At 35.0% G+C, this 16,630-nt stretch overlaps 1 protein-coding gene across 2 annotated transcripts; it reads left to right on the top strand.

Annotated features, from left to right (window-relative positions):
- Positions 1-6,688: 6,688 nt before the first annotated feature.
- Positions 6,689-10,236, top strand: LOC149564215 (uncharacterized). Of its 2 annotated transcripts, none has more exons than XM_089827289.1 (5): positions 6,689-7,007; positions 7,153-9,423; positions 9,512-9,577; positions 9,662-9,780; positions 9,904-10,236. In XM_089827289.1, the coding sequence occupies exons 1-5, from the start codon at positions 6,767-6,769 to the stop codon at positions 10,132-10,134; spliced, it is 2,928 nt and encodes a 975-aa protein (XP_089683415.1). In that variant the 5' UTR covers positions 6,689-6,766; the 3' UTR covers positions 10,135-10,236. The 2 variants fall into 2 exon arrangements, with proteins under 2 accessions (XP_089683415.1, XP_089683416.1); XM_089827290.1 differs by having other exon boundaries at positions 6,691-7,007; positions 9,908-10,236.
- The last annotated feature ends 6,394 nt before the right edge of the window (positions 10,237-16,630 follow it).

Below are 16,630 nucleotides of genomic sequence, written 5' to 3'. Positions count from 1 at the left end.
AGACAATCTTAAAACGGATGAGTTTCAAATGGTACAAAGTAAGGGATCTAACAACATCTTGAAATTCATCCTCATTTCTATATTTCCAAATAAACCAAAGAATATGAGACGATAGAATGTTCTAGAAAAAATTAGCAGCTTTTTTAAGACCAGATATGTTGCCAAGAATGTTATCTAAAATAGGAACATGATCAGCTATAGAAATTCCAAAAAACTTCCATATAATCCTAGCAAATTGACAAGTAAAAAATATATGCCTTAAATTTTCAGGAACCTGACAAATAGGAAAAAGTTCAGTATCCCCAACATGATTTTTAATAGGAAGTCTATCAAGAAGAAGCTGCCATTTAAAATGTAGGATTTTGGGGCGAATATGTGATTTCCAAAATCTATCAAGAATTTTTTGCCATTCAAGAGAGTTCAAGCTCATATACCAAGTGGTATTAAGGTGAGAAATAACAGAGTTGTCTTCATTGAGAACCTTATATATATCTGTAGCTTTAATTTTATGTAGGAGAGATCCATCATCCCAATGATAATTCAGAAATCTATGAGAGTCCACATCACACCTGCAAGGAAGATTAAGATTGCGGCAGGCATTGGCAACCATATTATACATACGTTTATGGGAGATAGGAAGATCGAACTTGATTCTAATATCCTGCCAACTAACAAGGTTATCATTCTCCAAAATGTTAATAAAACTCTGGATACCAAGGTTGTTCCAAAATTTTGTAGAACAACCTTGAGTCATGGCAAGAGGCTTACCATTATGTTGCAGATTCCACCATATAGAATACTCATCATGAATAGAGTTATTGCTAGCAAAGTTGGAATTATAGATGAAACCCCTCACAAGCTCCCAAGATTTCTAGATAGACTTGAAAACCAGGGAACCCTGAACAGAGATAGGGAAGGACCCAACAACTAGATCAGCAAAAGGAAGATTTTTCCAATGTTTGGCCTACTTAGGATAACCAGACTGAATGTTGTTTCTAAGAAGGATCTTCTAGGGCTCTTGACCATCAAGAGCCTGAAAAATCCACTTAGTAGCAAGGGAAATTCCTTGGATCCTAAGGTTTATTAGGCCTAAGCCACTAGAGTTCTTGACAACATGACACCAACTCCATTTAACAACATGTTTCTTCCTATGACCTTTGCCATCAGACCATAAGAATCTCCTAATGGCTTTCTAAATCTCAAACATTTGGTAGTTACTAAACATCCAGACATAGGAGTAGTATATACTATAGGATGAAAAGATTTTCTGACACACTTGCACTCTACCAGCAAGCAACAACACCTTGTTATCCCACTTGTAGAGCTTCGTAACAATTTTATCCTTAATCCAAATCCACATGTCTTTGAGAGATGAGGAGATGGAAAAAGGAACCCCCAAATATCTGACAATCTTATTAGGTCCACCCCATGAGTATCCAAACTAGATAAACCAATTAGGAGGCTCCTCTTTCCAACCAAGCATAACAAATTTGGATTTGGAGATGCGAGCTCTAGAAATGGTCTCAAATAGATCAAGTTTAAGATTAAGATGATGAATATTACTACAAGATAGTTCAAGGAAAAGTGAAGTATCATCTGCAAATTGGATATTAAGAAGCTCAAAATTATTAGGGAGAGAAATCCCATTAACTTTGGGAGAAATAGTGTTATCTTTGAGGATATAGTACAAGGCATCAGAAGCAATGAAAAAAAGAGCAAGAGCAAGGGGACATCCCTGTCAAATGGACCAGGATAGAGGCATAGGATTAGATAGAAAACCATTGATTTAAATTTGAGAATATGAATCCTTAAGCAAGACTTGAATATACCGAACAAATTCATCAGGCAATCCAAATGCTTGAAGAATGGAAAAGATAAATTCCCATTCAATGCAATCATAGGCTTTCTCAAAATCTAAAAGAAACATAGCAGAGTTTTGATATGAAGTCTTAGCCCAATCCATTGACTCCCAATTGGTGACAAGGTTCTCTAAAATATAGTGACCCTTAATAAATCATGTCTGAGTAGGACATATGAACTTAGGAAGAACGTTAATAAGCTGAGAAGCCAAGGCTTTGGCCAGAATTTTATATGAAATATTAAGCAAAGTAATTGGCCGCCAATTCTTGATAAGGGACTTATCTCCATCCTTAGGGATAAGTTTGATAATCCCCATATTGATAGAATTTCCAAGAGTGCCACGATCATAGGCTTCTAAATATAAGTCAAATAAGTGCTTGGCAATCCAATCAATATTGGATTTGTAAAATTCAACAAGGAGACCATCAAGTCCAGGTGCTTTATCTTTTTTAAGAGCAGATATAACATCAGAGATCTCCTGAATTGAGATCCTAGCCCTCAGGATAGAGGCAACATCCTCTGAAATTTTCTTGGGAATAAGCTTCTAACATCTATTTCTGAGCTCTTTGGCATTGCTACTATCCTCATAATTGAATAAGGCTTTGTAGAACTTCTTGAATGCAGCAACAATGTCATTAATATCACTGAGCTCCTGGTTATCAACCACAATTCTATCAATTTTCTCCTTACTCAGCTTTTGTTTAAGGTAATTAAAGAAGAATTTAGAACCCTTATCCCCATATTTCAACCATTGCTAACGGATTCTAACAGAGGCTCCAATGGTTTTAATATGTTGATGTTTCCTCAGTGTATCTCTGGCAACCGAGACACATTCAACATGAGGAATGGAAGTGGGATTAGCTTGCATATCTATTTTAGCAAGATGAAGGCATTCATTTAATACATTTTCTAGTCTTCTATAGTTTTTTTCCTTCCTTTAGCCAAGGGTTTGGAAAATTTTCCTCCATGAGGAGACATTTCTATTCGACCTATCAACTTGAGAGGAGAAATTATTAGCAAGATTAAACAACCTAACCATCTTAACAACAACACAAGAGTCCTAGTCATTAAGCAATGAAGTATTAAGGATTAATTTTTCATTATTATGAATGCAAGGAGCAAGAGAATTTCTAATGTTAATGAGAGTATTTATAGGGAGATGATCCGAAAGAGTAGAGGAAGAGGGAAAAATAGGGGAATGCTATTGGTTAGGAGAGAATGAAAAAAGTCAGAGTTCACATAGAATCTATCAAGCCTAGAGTAAATCCTCTTAGAGCCCTGTTGAAAATTACACCATGTGTACCAAAGGCCAGAGGTATCCCTTTTATGCCTTTCCATAGGATCAAACAAATTAAATTTATGTTTACAGCAATCCCAATGTAACTTCTCTTGATGTTTCCAGGCAAAAGGAAGACCACCAAACTTATCATCTTGATCCTCGACCATGTTAAAGTCTTCGGCAAGGATCCATGGAATGTTAGGAAGATTATACAACCAATTCCATAAAGTGATCCTATCCTTAACCTCATTAGGGGCTTAAATAGAATAGACGCCAAAGGATGAACCTTTAAAATCAATAACAACCCAAGCTGCTCGATTACACGGGGAGTAGCCAGCTGAGTTAATATATTTTTCCCAGTAGGGATTGATGAGTAAAGCAGCACCACCTTTCCCTTTAGGATGATTGGTGAAAATTTTAATAGCATCCCTCCAGATAAAGTCCAAAGAGGAACTAAGAAGAAACTTAACAACTTTAAGCTCTTGCATCATAAAAAAATCTATGTTTTTATGCCCCAAAAGAAATCTCTTAATGATAGATTTCCTATCAGGAGACTCAAGGCCTCTTATATTCCAAGATATGCACTTCATGATGAAGAATGCAATGAAGGGCCAGTAAGAGGAGCCGATATCTCCCCATTCTTCTTTTTATTTTTAGAGCCTAAGGGCCTGCCCTTTTTCTTAGAGCCAATAAATCCCGTGAGGGAATCATCCTCTTTCTCACAATTCAATGGCTGGGTAAAGTTAGGTTGGGGGCCAATCAAGTTAAAATCCCCAATAGCATGAGATCCATCTAGGGTTTGGGTCATCATGCAATCAGAATGTCTAGGGTTCCCATGAAACTTAGCACTAACCTGATTCGGAGACTTAGTATTATCAGGACCTTTGTTAGAAAGTATGACTTCAATGAAGCAATCATCATCCAATTCGTTAAGGGTGGAGATGGGAGGGTTGATGGTGTTATCACGAGAAGGGGGGACTACATTCAGGTTAGGGCAACTACCCAAGTCTGTAGTGACCTCGCTCATGGTAGCATCACTAGACCTACCATGAATTAAGCTCTGGCCTTACGAAACATTCTTACTGGAGATCATACTATCAACAGGGGGTCCATCTTCAATCAACAAAGTAGGAGAAGCCAAAGTAGCAAAAGGATTAGTTTTAGGGGTAGCACGGAGTTGATCAAGGGCTAATTGTTGAGCATTCTTTTTCCTAGGTTTCTTATTTTTAACAGCTTCAAAACCCTCATTATCCCTCAAAGTGTTTCTCTGGTCAAAGATGGTAGAGTATTGAATCTTACTGGGTTGATTAACTATAGAGTTATTAGTGCTGGGTTTATCATCACCTTTTCCAATGAGAGGACGGGAAGGTTTATCAACATTCCTATTAGGATTCGAGGTAGAGGGAATAATAGCCAGTTCTCTGTTATTAGGGATGCTACTCTCAATGTCCCCTTGAGTCAATTCCGTCTTCTTCTTATTAATAATCGAGCAGTTCTTCCAAATATGTCCTTCTTTTTTACATAAATAACAAGCGTTAAGACCCCCGAGGATTTCAATTGGGCAGGTAATAGTTTCTCCATGAATTTTCAAGGTAAGTCTATGAGGGATATCAATTCCTAGTTTTAGAGAGACTAAAACCCTAGCATCTAGATTAGACACAAGCTTGGTGGTTTCATCGATTCTAATAATGGATCCAAATGGTGCAAGCAATTGAGCAAGAAATTTCCATAAGAAAGGAGGAACCTCCTTTATAATAATCCATCTAGGTGAAGACAATGCCAAAACTTCTTCACAAACCGCATCATGTGACTAGGCCAAAGCCCTAAAGAAGGTTTTATCGAGATTCCAATACTGTCGCTTTAGGGCTTCAATCTGAGCCTCATGACTGCCAAAAAAAATAATAAAAAGCCCTTTCTGGACTTGTCTACAGAAAGATATTTTAAGCCTTAATTTCAAATTCCACAAATTATGAAACCAATCATCAAGAAACTTCCTAGGAGGGCATTTTTCAACATCTACGCAAGCAAAAAAAATTGCAGTGTCACAGAGCCAAGACTTCTCCATTGCAATTTCTTTAAGCATAGCGTCATTGGGAGAGACAACAAATTCAATCAAGATATTCAGATAGTCCTTATCTTCATCGAACAATCTCTTGTCTCCAACCACCTGCACAAATCTCGCATCAATGGAGACCCCATGATTGCTGGGTGCCACTATTTTAGCAAAGGACTTCTTCGGAGGTAAGGCCGAAGGGTTAGGGTTAGGTTTAGCAACCGAAGGTGCAGTGACTTAACCAAAGGGCAGGGTAGAAGAATCAGAGGCCAAGGGCAAAGTATAAGTTGGAGGTGATACTATAACATTAACAAATTTAACGAGGCCATCAGAGCTTGTTTCCATAGGAAAAGTAAACATAGAACTGAAAGAAATAAATGAGAGTAGGTGAGAAAACTCAAACCAAAGTGGAGGAGCGTTCTCCTCCACAAACTATATCCATGTCTCCAAGGCACGCATCACTAGCCGTGACCAGAGATCTAGAAGGAAATCTGCCAAAAAACCCTGCTAAAAAACATGCTGCTTCCTCCCGCTGCTAAATCTCGCTGTTTTCGCTCCTCTCTAAAATATTCTCTATTGGTTTCTATCATATAACCAATTTTGTAAACAACAATAATATGATAAAAATACTTTAAAAACTAAATATTTATAATGTAATACAAAAAATTAAAATCAAAAAATATAATTATAAATCATGCCCGATTAAGATTATATGTATCTCATATATTCAATACAAATATAAAATATAATACCAAACGATACGCTCATATATTTAATGCAAATATAAAATATAAATACCAAACCATACGCTCTTAATCAAAGAGACTCGAATTCATTTATAACATCTGAGCTCTAAAATTCCTTTCCCAGATCGACAACAAAGTAAAAAACCAAATTTTTTGACACGTCTCCAAAGATCTAAAGTAATAAAATAAAGAATTTTGTTGTCAATCTGTAATTACTATTTATCAATCGCCATCAATCATGCCTGCACATTTCTGTCACAGCTGGCCAGCCCTGATCTTTGTCTTCATTTAATGCCGTGTCCCCCGTGATTTTATGAATCGCTATCTCATTGGGATCCGTCAGAGTACGGCATTGTCGGACGGACGTAGGAGGCGGAATGGGATGCATGGGGAGGCATGTGGCATCCAACCAATCAAACAAACTTTCGACTGCCTGGATAGCCATTGCCGGGCTGGGTAGACTAGGTACTTGATTTGATTTAAAGTAGCTTTTATTGATTTGTTTCACTGGAATATAACTGGCATTTGTTTCACTGGATTCAAAATAGCTTTATTGATTTGTTTCGATGAATTTAAAGTAGCTTTATTGATTTGTTTCATTGAATTTAAAGTAACTTTTCTGATTTGTACATACTGTACAATGGTCCTGTAGCTTTACGATTCCAGTCGTCATTTGTACAATGGTACTGTAGTTTCCAATTTTCTTGGGGAAACGTTTAAATGGTAAAATTAAAATGTAAATCTTACATTTAAAAAAAAAAATCAGAAGCACATTCAGCCAAATTATGCTTCTCTTTGTTCTGTCTTGGGTGTGATAACCAGGTGAATATGGCCTTTAGAAAGTTGGAAAGGAGCTCCCAAACACCAACCGGATGGCGTTTGGCAAGTGTGGAAGAAACGAAAGTTAATCTGGACTTGATTAGGCAGAGTAATCTGTTAGAAGATTGGGACAGAGTTCGTCTACTAGATGGCTGGATCGGAGGCCGAGGTTACGAGTTCAAAGTTGAAGAGGGTTTCAGAAGCTGTCTTGGATACATGCTACTCGTTAAAGTAGAGATATCCAACACAGGTCTGTGCAACCCCTTTTCGCTTCATTTACTTGAAAAAAAAGTAGTTTCGTAATAAAGAATGACAAAATTTTATTTTTTGAGTTTTCAAAGCGTCAAGTTAGTGGTGATGTTGCAATGTAAAAACTGGGTTATTGTCTGCAACAGATAACAGGGAGGCGGCGTTATATTCCAATGCTCCTGATTTGAGTGAAGAGGGAAGAAATGCAGCGTTCTTGTTATGCTCTGAAGACTCGAATGAAGAGGTCCTTTATTGGTTGATGGGAGGCAAGATACAAGGTAATGCAACGAAAGATGCAAGCGAAGCAATAAGCGAAATAGCCAGGAAATGGCAGTTTTTCCATGCAAAGAGAGCGGAAGTATTTTCACTCCCTCAGATTGACTTCCAAAAACGTTTGAACGCCTTGGTGGTCGTGACCGAAGAGTCTTTGAGAGCCTCCACGATAAACTCAGAGCAAGGAAAGATTATAGATAAGATTGTTAAAGAAGTATCTTCTGTCATCAACGGAAGTGACCTTACAAAGGATTCCGAGATGTTTCAAAACATTGGACAGGAGGTTGATGCGGAAACGGTGTGGTATGTTGCGGCGGAAAAGATGGCTTGGCAAACATTCAACGTTCTGTCAAGAAATTTATATAGAAAGGTGGTAATGTATTCTGATTCATCACTACGAAACATGATTCGGTACACCTACGACTATGTAGGGCAAGCTCTAAATGAAGTATGGAAGAGTGTAGAAGCAGCGGCAAAAGAGGGCAACGGCAAGCGGTTCCCAATGTTTGACTGTAAAGTAATAACGGTGTTCTTAGGCAATACTATAAAATCCCCAGATATTTTCAGCACCTTTCTTCTTGCAGCGGCGTTCGATGCAGATGCAAGTCTGGTAAAAGGGCTCATCGAGAGGGGTGTACAGCCCTCTGCAGTATCTCAAGAAAATGGAAATACAGTATTGCACTATGCAGCAGAGATGATGCATGATTTAGATAGATACAAAATCGCGGACATGTTACTCTGTACACAAGATGATCAAAGCCGTGTGGATGCGATTGGGTTTGAACATAGGACTGCTCTGCACATTGTTTCTAAAAATGGCGACGATACTATGTGCACGCTCCTCCTTAGATACAAGGCGAGCTTGACCATCGAGAATTCGTATGGTTACACTCCGCTTCACATGGCACTGCGGCGGTCCTATGATGAGGTTGTTCGCGTTCTAATTTCAGCAGACGGAGAGGACACTAATAAAGAGGGCCATTGTTTGGTGGATATCGAGGACGACAATGGAGAGACGCCTGTGGATTATGCCATTCAATACACAAATGTGAATGTGGTGGTGTGGCTGCTCTCAATGTCCCGCAAGCCAGAATCTTATTTTGCGAAGTTGCACCCTCTGACTGCGTATCTGCGGGAGAGTTCGCGAATGGGGTATGTGGAGCTCGTCCAGAAGCTGCTGGATGGAGGTGCCGATCCTTTTCAAGGAGACGATGATGGGAAGACAGCACTCCATCACGCTGCCGAGTGTATAAATGAGAAGGTAGCACTGCGAATTATTTTGACACTGCTGGATAATGAAAAACCAAAAAGTATAAACTCCAGGAAATTATTAGCGGTGGATAAATACGGAAGAAACGTGCTTCATGTCTCAGCTTTCCTTGGACGGGAAGAGCTTTGCCGTAAGCTTTTAGGGGCTAACAGAGATCTGGTAGACACCAAGGATCGTGACGGACAGAGTGCTCTATATTATGCAGTAGCTGGGACTCATGACAATACCGATGTTTTACGCATAATTTTAGAAGAGCAAGGTAGAAATTATTTTTTTGTTAAAGACTTCAGCCAAGCAACCCCTTTGCACGTGGCTGCTGCTAGAGGCAATATTAACATGGTGGTAAAGCTTCTTTCAGAGATGTCAGGACTAGATCGTAAGAATTGTGTGGAGGCTCCAGACGTGTTGGGTCAAACAGCACTGCATAAAGCTGCCAGTGGAGGTCGCGTGGAAGTTGTTAAAAAGCTTCTTGAGGAGGGAGCCGACCCACTTAAAGAAAGAGATTCGGACGGTAAAACCGCATTAGATTTTGCTACTCAAGCAGATGGCGATCAGGCCGTTAAAATTGCTGAGGTACTTTTGAGCCACTACAAGTCGGATGAGAGATCGACTAAACAAAAGGGCCTTCTTTTGTTTACTTCCACAGTTGGAATTGGTTTGCACCCCAATTCTTTGCTTGCAGAACATCTCGGACAGGAGAAAGGTAAAATACAGGAAACACTAGGGCCGGAGAATTCTCTTAAAATGGCGGCAACATTAGGCGATATGGATATGACACTGGAGTGCCTCACCAGGGGCGGTAATATTGCTTTCATTGATGATGATCAATGGAAAGCCAGTCTCCCAACAGAAGAAAAAAACAATGTCCAAGATGGTATGTTCGCTTATAACTTTTCTTTTCCAGTCAAACAAAAGAGTGTGGAGCTGTGAATAATATTTTTTATTATAATTCTTTAAAACAGTTCTGAAGCGAATAAAGACCCTGGTTGAACAAGGGACTGACAAACCCGCCCTGGAGGATAATCTAGGTAGGTGTAATTACCACAACTCCGTAGTTATATAGTTTAATAATACAAGACCCACGAATTTCCTAACGTTAGCTTTTATAACAGGACGGAGTCCCTTCGCCATTGGTGTGGCTGCGCTATTTTTGAATCCTTTTGTGAAATCCCCTGTTACAGTTGGAATTTCCGGAGAATGGGGAATGGGCAAATCAAGTGTTATGATTCAGGTAATCGTTTTGTTTTAGAGTTTCTGTTCTTTATAGTTTTTTATTACACATTAATAAATTTATATTTTTCCTCAATTTTATTTTACCTCACGTCACATTAATATATGAGAGTCGTGCCGTCAGACAGAGAGCATTCTTCTAAAGACAGCATCACAATTAGCATTCAAAAATTTGTTTGAGGAAAGCAATTTGCCTGGAAAAGGCGAATCCAAATTATCTGTGACTGGGCAAGGCGAGCGTAGGAAAATAGCAGATGAAAGGAAGGATGGCCCTCATACAATCGATATCATTAAAATGTTCAGTGAACGAGTAAACAACTTCGCAGCAGAGGTAGACGCACAACTACATTCATAGATCAGATGTCTTTATTTACAGATCATAATCGATTTGTAATAATGTTTACATTATGTGCCATGATAAAACTTTCAAATTGAAACATGAGTATTTATTCCAAAATGATAGTTCAATAGAGGAGCATAAATAGTTGTGGCCAAATCAAGTGTACTATTGGAAAAAAGATTTGCAGAATAATGTAAAAATTTGAAGTACAATAGTAAAGAATTACTTTTAAATTTTTCTAAAAGGACAGTAGATATATTAAATAGCAGTTGCATGCTTTTGTACATGCAACGTGTGTACACTGATAGGAGATGAGATTTAAGAGAAAAATGTAGAATGAACATTAAATAATGGAAATATAAGTTTTTTAAAAATGAAAATACAAAAATAAAAAAGTTGAAGATTAAAACATAGATATAAAATTTACAATATTTAAGAAATTTGAATATTGCTTAAGAAACGTGTTCAATAATTTAAGATTTTACAATTAAATTCAATTTATCAAATATGAAAAAAAAAAATTTAAATTTAAAAAAAAAAAAAAATTACAAAGAAATACAAAAAAATAATATGAAAAATAGTGACATCTCTAACAAATATTCTATTGATTAAATAAATTATAGAAATTGAAAAAATAATATTTAAAAAAAACTTAAATTAACATAAAAATAATAATTTAAAGTAATTTAAAAACTAAAATCTAAATCAATTTAAAAAATCAAAAGTTTAATAAATAGAGATCACAACATACTCTAATGTGGATTGATTTTGGAGATCACAAGTAACTATTTTTTAAATAAATAAGAAAAGAAAAACAATAGTTAAAAGTGGATATTTAATATATAATCTTATGTAAACAAATTAGATTATTAATAATTTTTAATCTAAATAACATAATATTTACTAAAATCTTTTAAATAAATTAATAAACATTATTTATTAAATTAAATTTATCAATTATCATTTTTAAAAACTATCAAAAAATCTATTATGAAAAATTAATAAGAGAAGTACAAAAATATAATATGTCTAACAAATATTCTATTAACTAAATAAATTATAGAAACTTGAAAATAATATTAAAAAAAAAAAAACTAATATTTAAAAAAAAATTAAAATAATTTAAAAACTGAAATCTAAATCAATTTAAAAAATCAAAAATTAAATGAATAGATCACAACATGAGCTAATGTGGAGATCACAACTAGTAAATAGAAAAAGAAAAATAATAGTAAAAAATGGAGATAACAACTAATAAATATCAAAACAAGAGTTAAACGTGGAAGGAGATTAAAAAAATAGTCAGTAAATAATTAACGAGAAGGATTTTCAATTTTTTGGCCAAACTAACAACTTTTCTGGTCAACTTGCAATTTTTTTGTCAAAAATTTAATTTATGGGAACAAAGTTCCCACAAATAGCCTATCAGCTAATAAGAAGGCTAAGTGATGAGAAAGACCACCACTGGTTTGTATATTGACAATAGAGAAGACAAATTTAGTAATAATTACACAAAAGCTTGGGGAAGAGCATCAATAATCAAACATGTTAGAATAATTGTACATTCCATGTACATTTACCACTCTCCTCACCCCTAATTTTTAAAAAATTAGTTGACTGATAATTACTACACAAATGACCCACGTAATTGTATCACACACTAATGAATTTTCACTATATTATGTATAATGAAGAATTCAAGTAAATAAGTATTGATACATTTATGTTTATGATACACACCAAATTGCACAAATTTACTTATATTTTATTCAAAAAAATTTACTTTAATGTTTACAAGCAATACCACATACAAGTGACCCAAACCTTATACTAATACAATATGCAATACTATTAGTGCATTGCATCTTACAATAATATTATTATAAAATTTATGTACTCTTATATACACCACCCACACATCTTTACATCTATTGCTGCATTTTAAATTGCAAAATGAATAATTATAAATCCTATGTGCTATCATATATGCACATTCTTCCATGCATCTTATAACATATTCATGCACTTATTCAAATTACTTTCCACATACAATAATTGGTGTAAAATCACCAATAAATAGAAAAACAAGTACAAGAATTACAACATCATTTTCATTACAATTTCTTTTTGTTTGCTCTAGATATACTTTCAACATTTTAGAGCTAAGATGATCTCTTCAAATTTTTGAACTAGGGCGCTCATTTAGGTTGGTACCTCCAAATACTATTTAATATATGTTTTTATATAAATCAAACTACTATTATAACATATGCGCTCATAGTATACACTAGCAGTCACATGCTTTTGTACATACAACGAGTGCACTGATAGATATGAGATTTAAGAGAAAAATGTAGAATGAACATTAAATAATGCAAATAAAAGTTTTTTAACAAACGTGTTCAATAATTTCAATATTTTCTAATTGAATTCAATTTTATCAAATATGAAAAAAAATCATTTAAAAAAAATTATCAAAAATTTTATTAAGAAAAATTAATAAGAGAAATACAAAAAAGAAAAATAGTGACATCTCTAACAAATATTCTACTAACTAAATTAATTATAGAAACTGAAAAAATAATATTTAAAGAAAAAACTAAACTAATAAAAAAAAAAAGTAATTTAAAAATTAAAACCTAAATCAATTTAAAAAATCAAAAGTTTAATAAATAGAGATCACAACATAATCTAATTTGTGGAGATCAGAAGTAATTATTAAAAAAAAAAAGAAAAGGAAAAAAGTTAAAAGTGGATATTTAAATTATAATCTTATGTGAACAAATTAGATTATTAATATTTTTTAATTTAAATAACATAATATTTACTAAAATATTTTAAATAGATTAATAAATATTATTTATTTAAATTAAATTTATCAAATATGAAAAAATAATCATTTAAAAAAATTGTCAAAAATTCTATTATGAAAAATTAATAAGAGAAATACAAAAAAATGTCTAATAAATATTCTATTGACTAAATAAATTATAGAAACTAAAAAATAATATTTTTCTATTAGCTATAGAGAGTACCAAAAGAAGAAGAACAATGTTCACTGAGTATCAGAATAGAGGCATTGCCTCACAGCAAAACAACAGTAGCAACTGTACAAATATACAAAAACATGAACAACAAAGAACTAAACAACTGAGGTACTAATGCAGAATATCAGGGTAGGTATCCACCCACGCGGACCAACCGAGTGGGCCTTCCATCCAAACAATGTCCTTTCTTTCTTGAATTTGGGCTAACATAAAGATCTCCTGCTTACTGAAACTTTCGTTCCTTCTTATCACCTAGTTCAGTCTCCAACAAGTGTTCTCAAACATCCACAGATCATCCAAAGTCCTATGCCATTGATAACCATACTTGAGCTCATAGACAAAAAACTTGGCTTGACCATCTTTGAGAAACCTCTTGAGTTTCTCCTTCTCAATCATCATGGTATTTTGAATCTACAAGAAGATTTTAAAATATGTGAATTTATGATAACACTCAGTAAGAACCCTTGACTTACCTTGATATTTTCCTTCATTCTTGCACTTCCAGATCTGCCAAAGAATGTTAGAAGATAAAATATTCCAGAAAAAATTAGCATCCTTACTAATACCTTTAATATAGCCAATAACAATTTGAATAATATTCACATTAATAGGATAAACAATACCAAAAAGTCTCCATAACTCTTTAGCAAAAAGACAATCAAATAAAATGTGTCTACCAAAATCAGGCATCTTGCAAATATTACAAATATCAGAAGACTGAATGTCTCTTTTAATCGGCAGTCTGTCAAGTAAAACCAACCACTTAAAGCATTGTATTTTAGGTTCCACAGGGCTTTTCCAAATGTTATCCAAAAGCTTATTCCAAGTTTTAACATCAAAAGAACAATACCATAAATTGTTAAGATGATCAAGAATACCAACATTGTGATCAATAACTTTGTAGATATTCTTGGCTTTTAGCTTGTCTAAGACGATACCATCCGGCCATTTGCATTTAAGGTATCTATACGAATCCACATGGTAAATGGCAAGGATATCCTTAGCAGCTTGTAAAATCAAATTATAAGTCCTTTTATGACAATCAGGTAAATTAAATCTACACTTGAGATCCACCCAAGGAATAAGAGTGTCATGCTCAAAAATATTAGCAAATTGAGTGATACCAATCTTAGCCCAGAACTTAGCAGAGCAACCCTGGTAGAGGGCGAGGGGTTTATCATTTATGCTCAAGTTCCACCAAATGGACCTTTCACCATGAAGGTAATTATCATTAAAGAATTCCTTATTGGTAATAAACAACCAAACATGCTCCCAAGCATGCCAAATGGATTTAAATATGGCAGAACCTTGAACAACAACAGGGAAATTACCAACAATCAAGTCACAAAAAGGGAGATTCTTCCAAGAACGAGCTTTCTTGGGAAAACCTCTCTCAATTTTATGTTTAACAAAGACTTTCCAAGGACTGTCACCCTCCAAAGAGTGAAAGATCCATTTGGCAGCAAGAGCAATTCCTTGCAGTTTAAGATCTTTTAGCCCTAGCCCTCCCAGGGTCTTATCTATATGACACCATTCCCATTTAACACTATGAAATTTTCTGTTAGCTTTTCCATTCGACCAGAGAAAAAGTCTAATAGCCTTTTGAATTTCAAGAATTTGATAATTACTAAACATCCAAGTAGAAGAATAATAGATATTATAAGAGGACAAAAGTTTTCGACAAAATTGAACTCTCCTAGTAAGAGACAAAGACCTGTTGTGCCATTTATTGAGCTTATTCATTATCTTAGCCTTAACCCAATCCCACATATCCTTAAGAGAAGGATCAACTGAGTAGGGTATACCAAAATATTTAACAATTCTATTAGGACATCCCCATTGATAATTATGTTGAGAAAACCAACCAGGAGGCTGCTCATCCCACCCTAGAAAAATAGATTTCACTTGAGAGATGCGAGCACCAAAGATGGTGCAAAACATATTCAAATTAGATTGCAGATTAAAAAAATTATTATCAGTGAGCTCAAAGAAGAGTGCAGTATCATTAGCAAATTGGCTATTTATAAGCTCTTCATTGTTAGGGAGCTAAAGACCTCTAACTTCCGAGGACATAGTGTTATCCCTGAGGATATAGTACAAAGCTTTAGCACAAATGACAAAAAGAGAAGGAACTAATGGGCAGACTTGCCTGATAGATCACTCGAGGGGGAAAGGATCAGAAAGAGAACCATTAATCTCCACTTGAGCAAAAGTATCTCTAAGGAGGATTTGAATAGCATTGCAAAAGTAAGAAGGGAATCCAAACGATTGAAGCGTCATAATTATAAAATTCCACTCAACCCTATCATAGGCTTTCTCGAAGTCAAGAAGCAACAGAGCAGAGTTTTGATGAGAACATTTAGCCCAGTCCATGGCTTCCCAAGCTGTGATAAGGTTCTCTAAAATATATCTGCCTTTAATGAAGCCAGTTTGAGTAGAGCTAACAAACTTAGGGAGAATGTGGACCAACCTAAGGGCTAAAACTTTCGCCAAAATTTTATAAGACACATTAAGGAGAGTAATAGGTCTCCAATTTCTGATAAGAGTTTTATCCCCATCCTTGGGGAGGAGCTTAATAATTCCCCTGTTAATCTCAGAACCAAGGGAGCCAATGTTTATGGCCTCATTATAAATATCCAATAAGTTTTTATTGATCCAACTAATATTGGCTTTGTAGAATTCAATAGAAAAACCATCAGGCCCAGGGGCCTTATCGTCCTTAAGGGACTTTATAGCACCAATAATCTCATCAATGGAGATAGGTTTAGAAAGGGATGAAATATCAACTGAGTCCAATTTTTTAGGAATAATAACCCTTCATTTTCTTCTAACATCTTCAGCTTCCCTAATATCTTCAGAAGAAAATAGATTACTATAATGGTCAGCAAAAGCCAAAGTGATACTAATAGGGTATGAAATTTTCTGATTATTAATAACAAGCTTGTAGATAGACTCTTTAATATGCTTGTGCTTGAGAAGGTTAAAAAAGAATTTAGATCCTCTATCCCCATGCTAAAGCCAATTGGCTCTAGACCGAATTATGGCTCCTTGGATTTTGACATGTTGGTGTCTACTCAGAGCATCTTTGGCAATAAGGACCTTATTCATAAGATCTCGGTTAGAGGAATCAGACTAAACCTCTATCTCAACATTCTGAAGATCAAAGAAAAGCCGCTTTTCAATGAATCTATAACCTTTGGCAAACTTTTGCCCTATAGTCTGAAGAAAACATTTCCAAGATAGAAGGTTAGCCTTCCATCTATCAGTCATGGAGGAGCCCTTAAGATTAAACTAATTAATATTCTTGATAATTTGAATAGCACAAAGAACATCCTCATCCTGAAGAAGTTTAGCATTTAAAATAAACTTATTACAGGTGGGCTTCTGTCTTATGGGAGTAGAGTTGAAACTAACACGTGTGAAAATGGGGTGATGATCAGACAACGTGGTAGCAGTAACCAAAA

This window comes from Cupressus sempervirens, chromosome 4 (genome assembly GCF_028749045.1).
Source record: "Cupressus sempervirens isolate cs-2001-9-10 chromosome 4, ASM2874904v1, whole genome shotgun sequence".
NCBI classification, from domain to species: Eukaryota; Viridiplantae; Streptophyta; class Pinopsida; order Cupressales; family Cupressaceae; genus Cupressus; species Cupressus sempervirens.
Note: the sequence above shows the minus strand (reverse complement) of the source record. Positions and strands in the feature narration are given on the sequence as shown.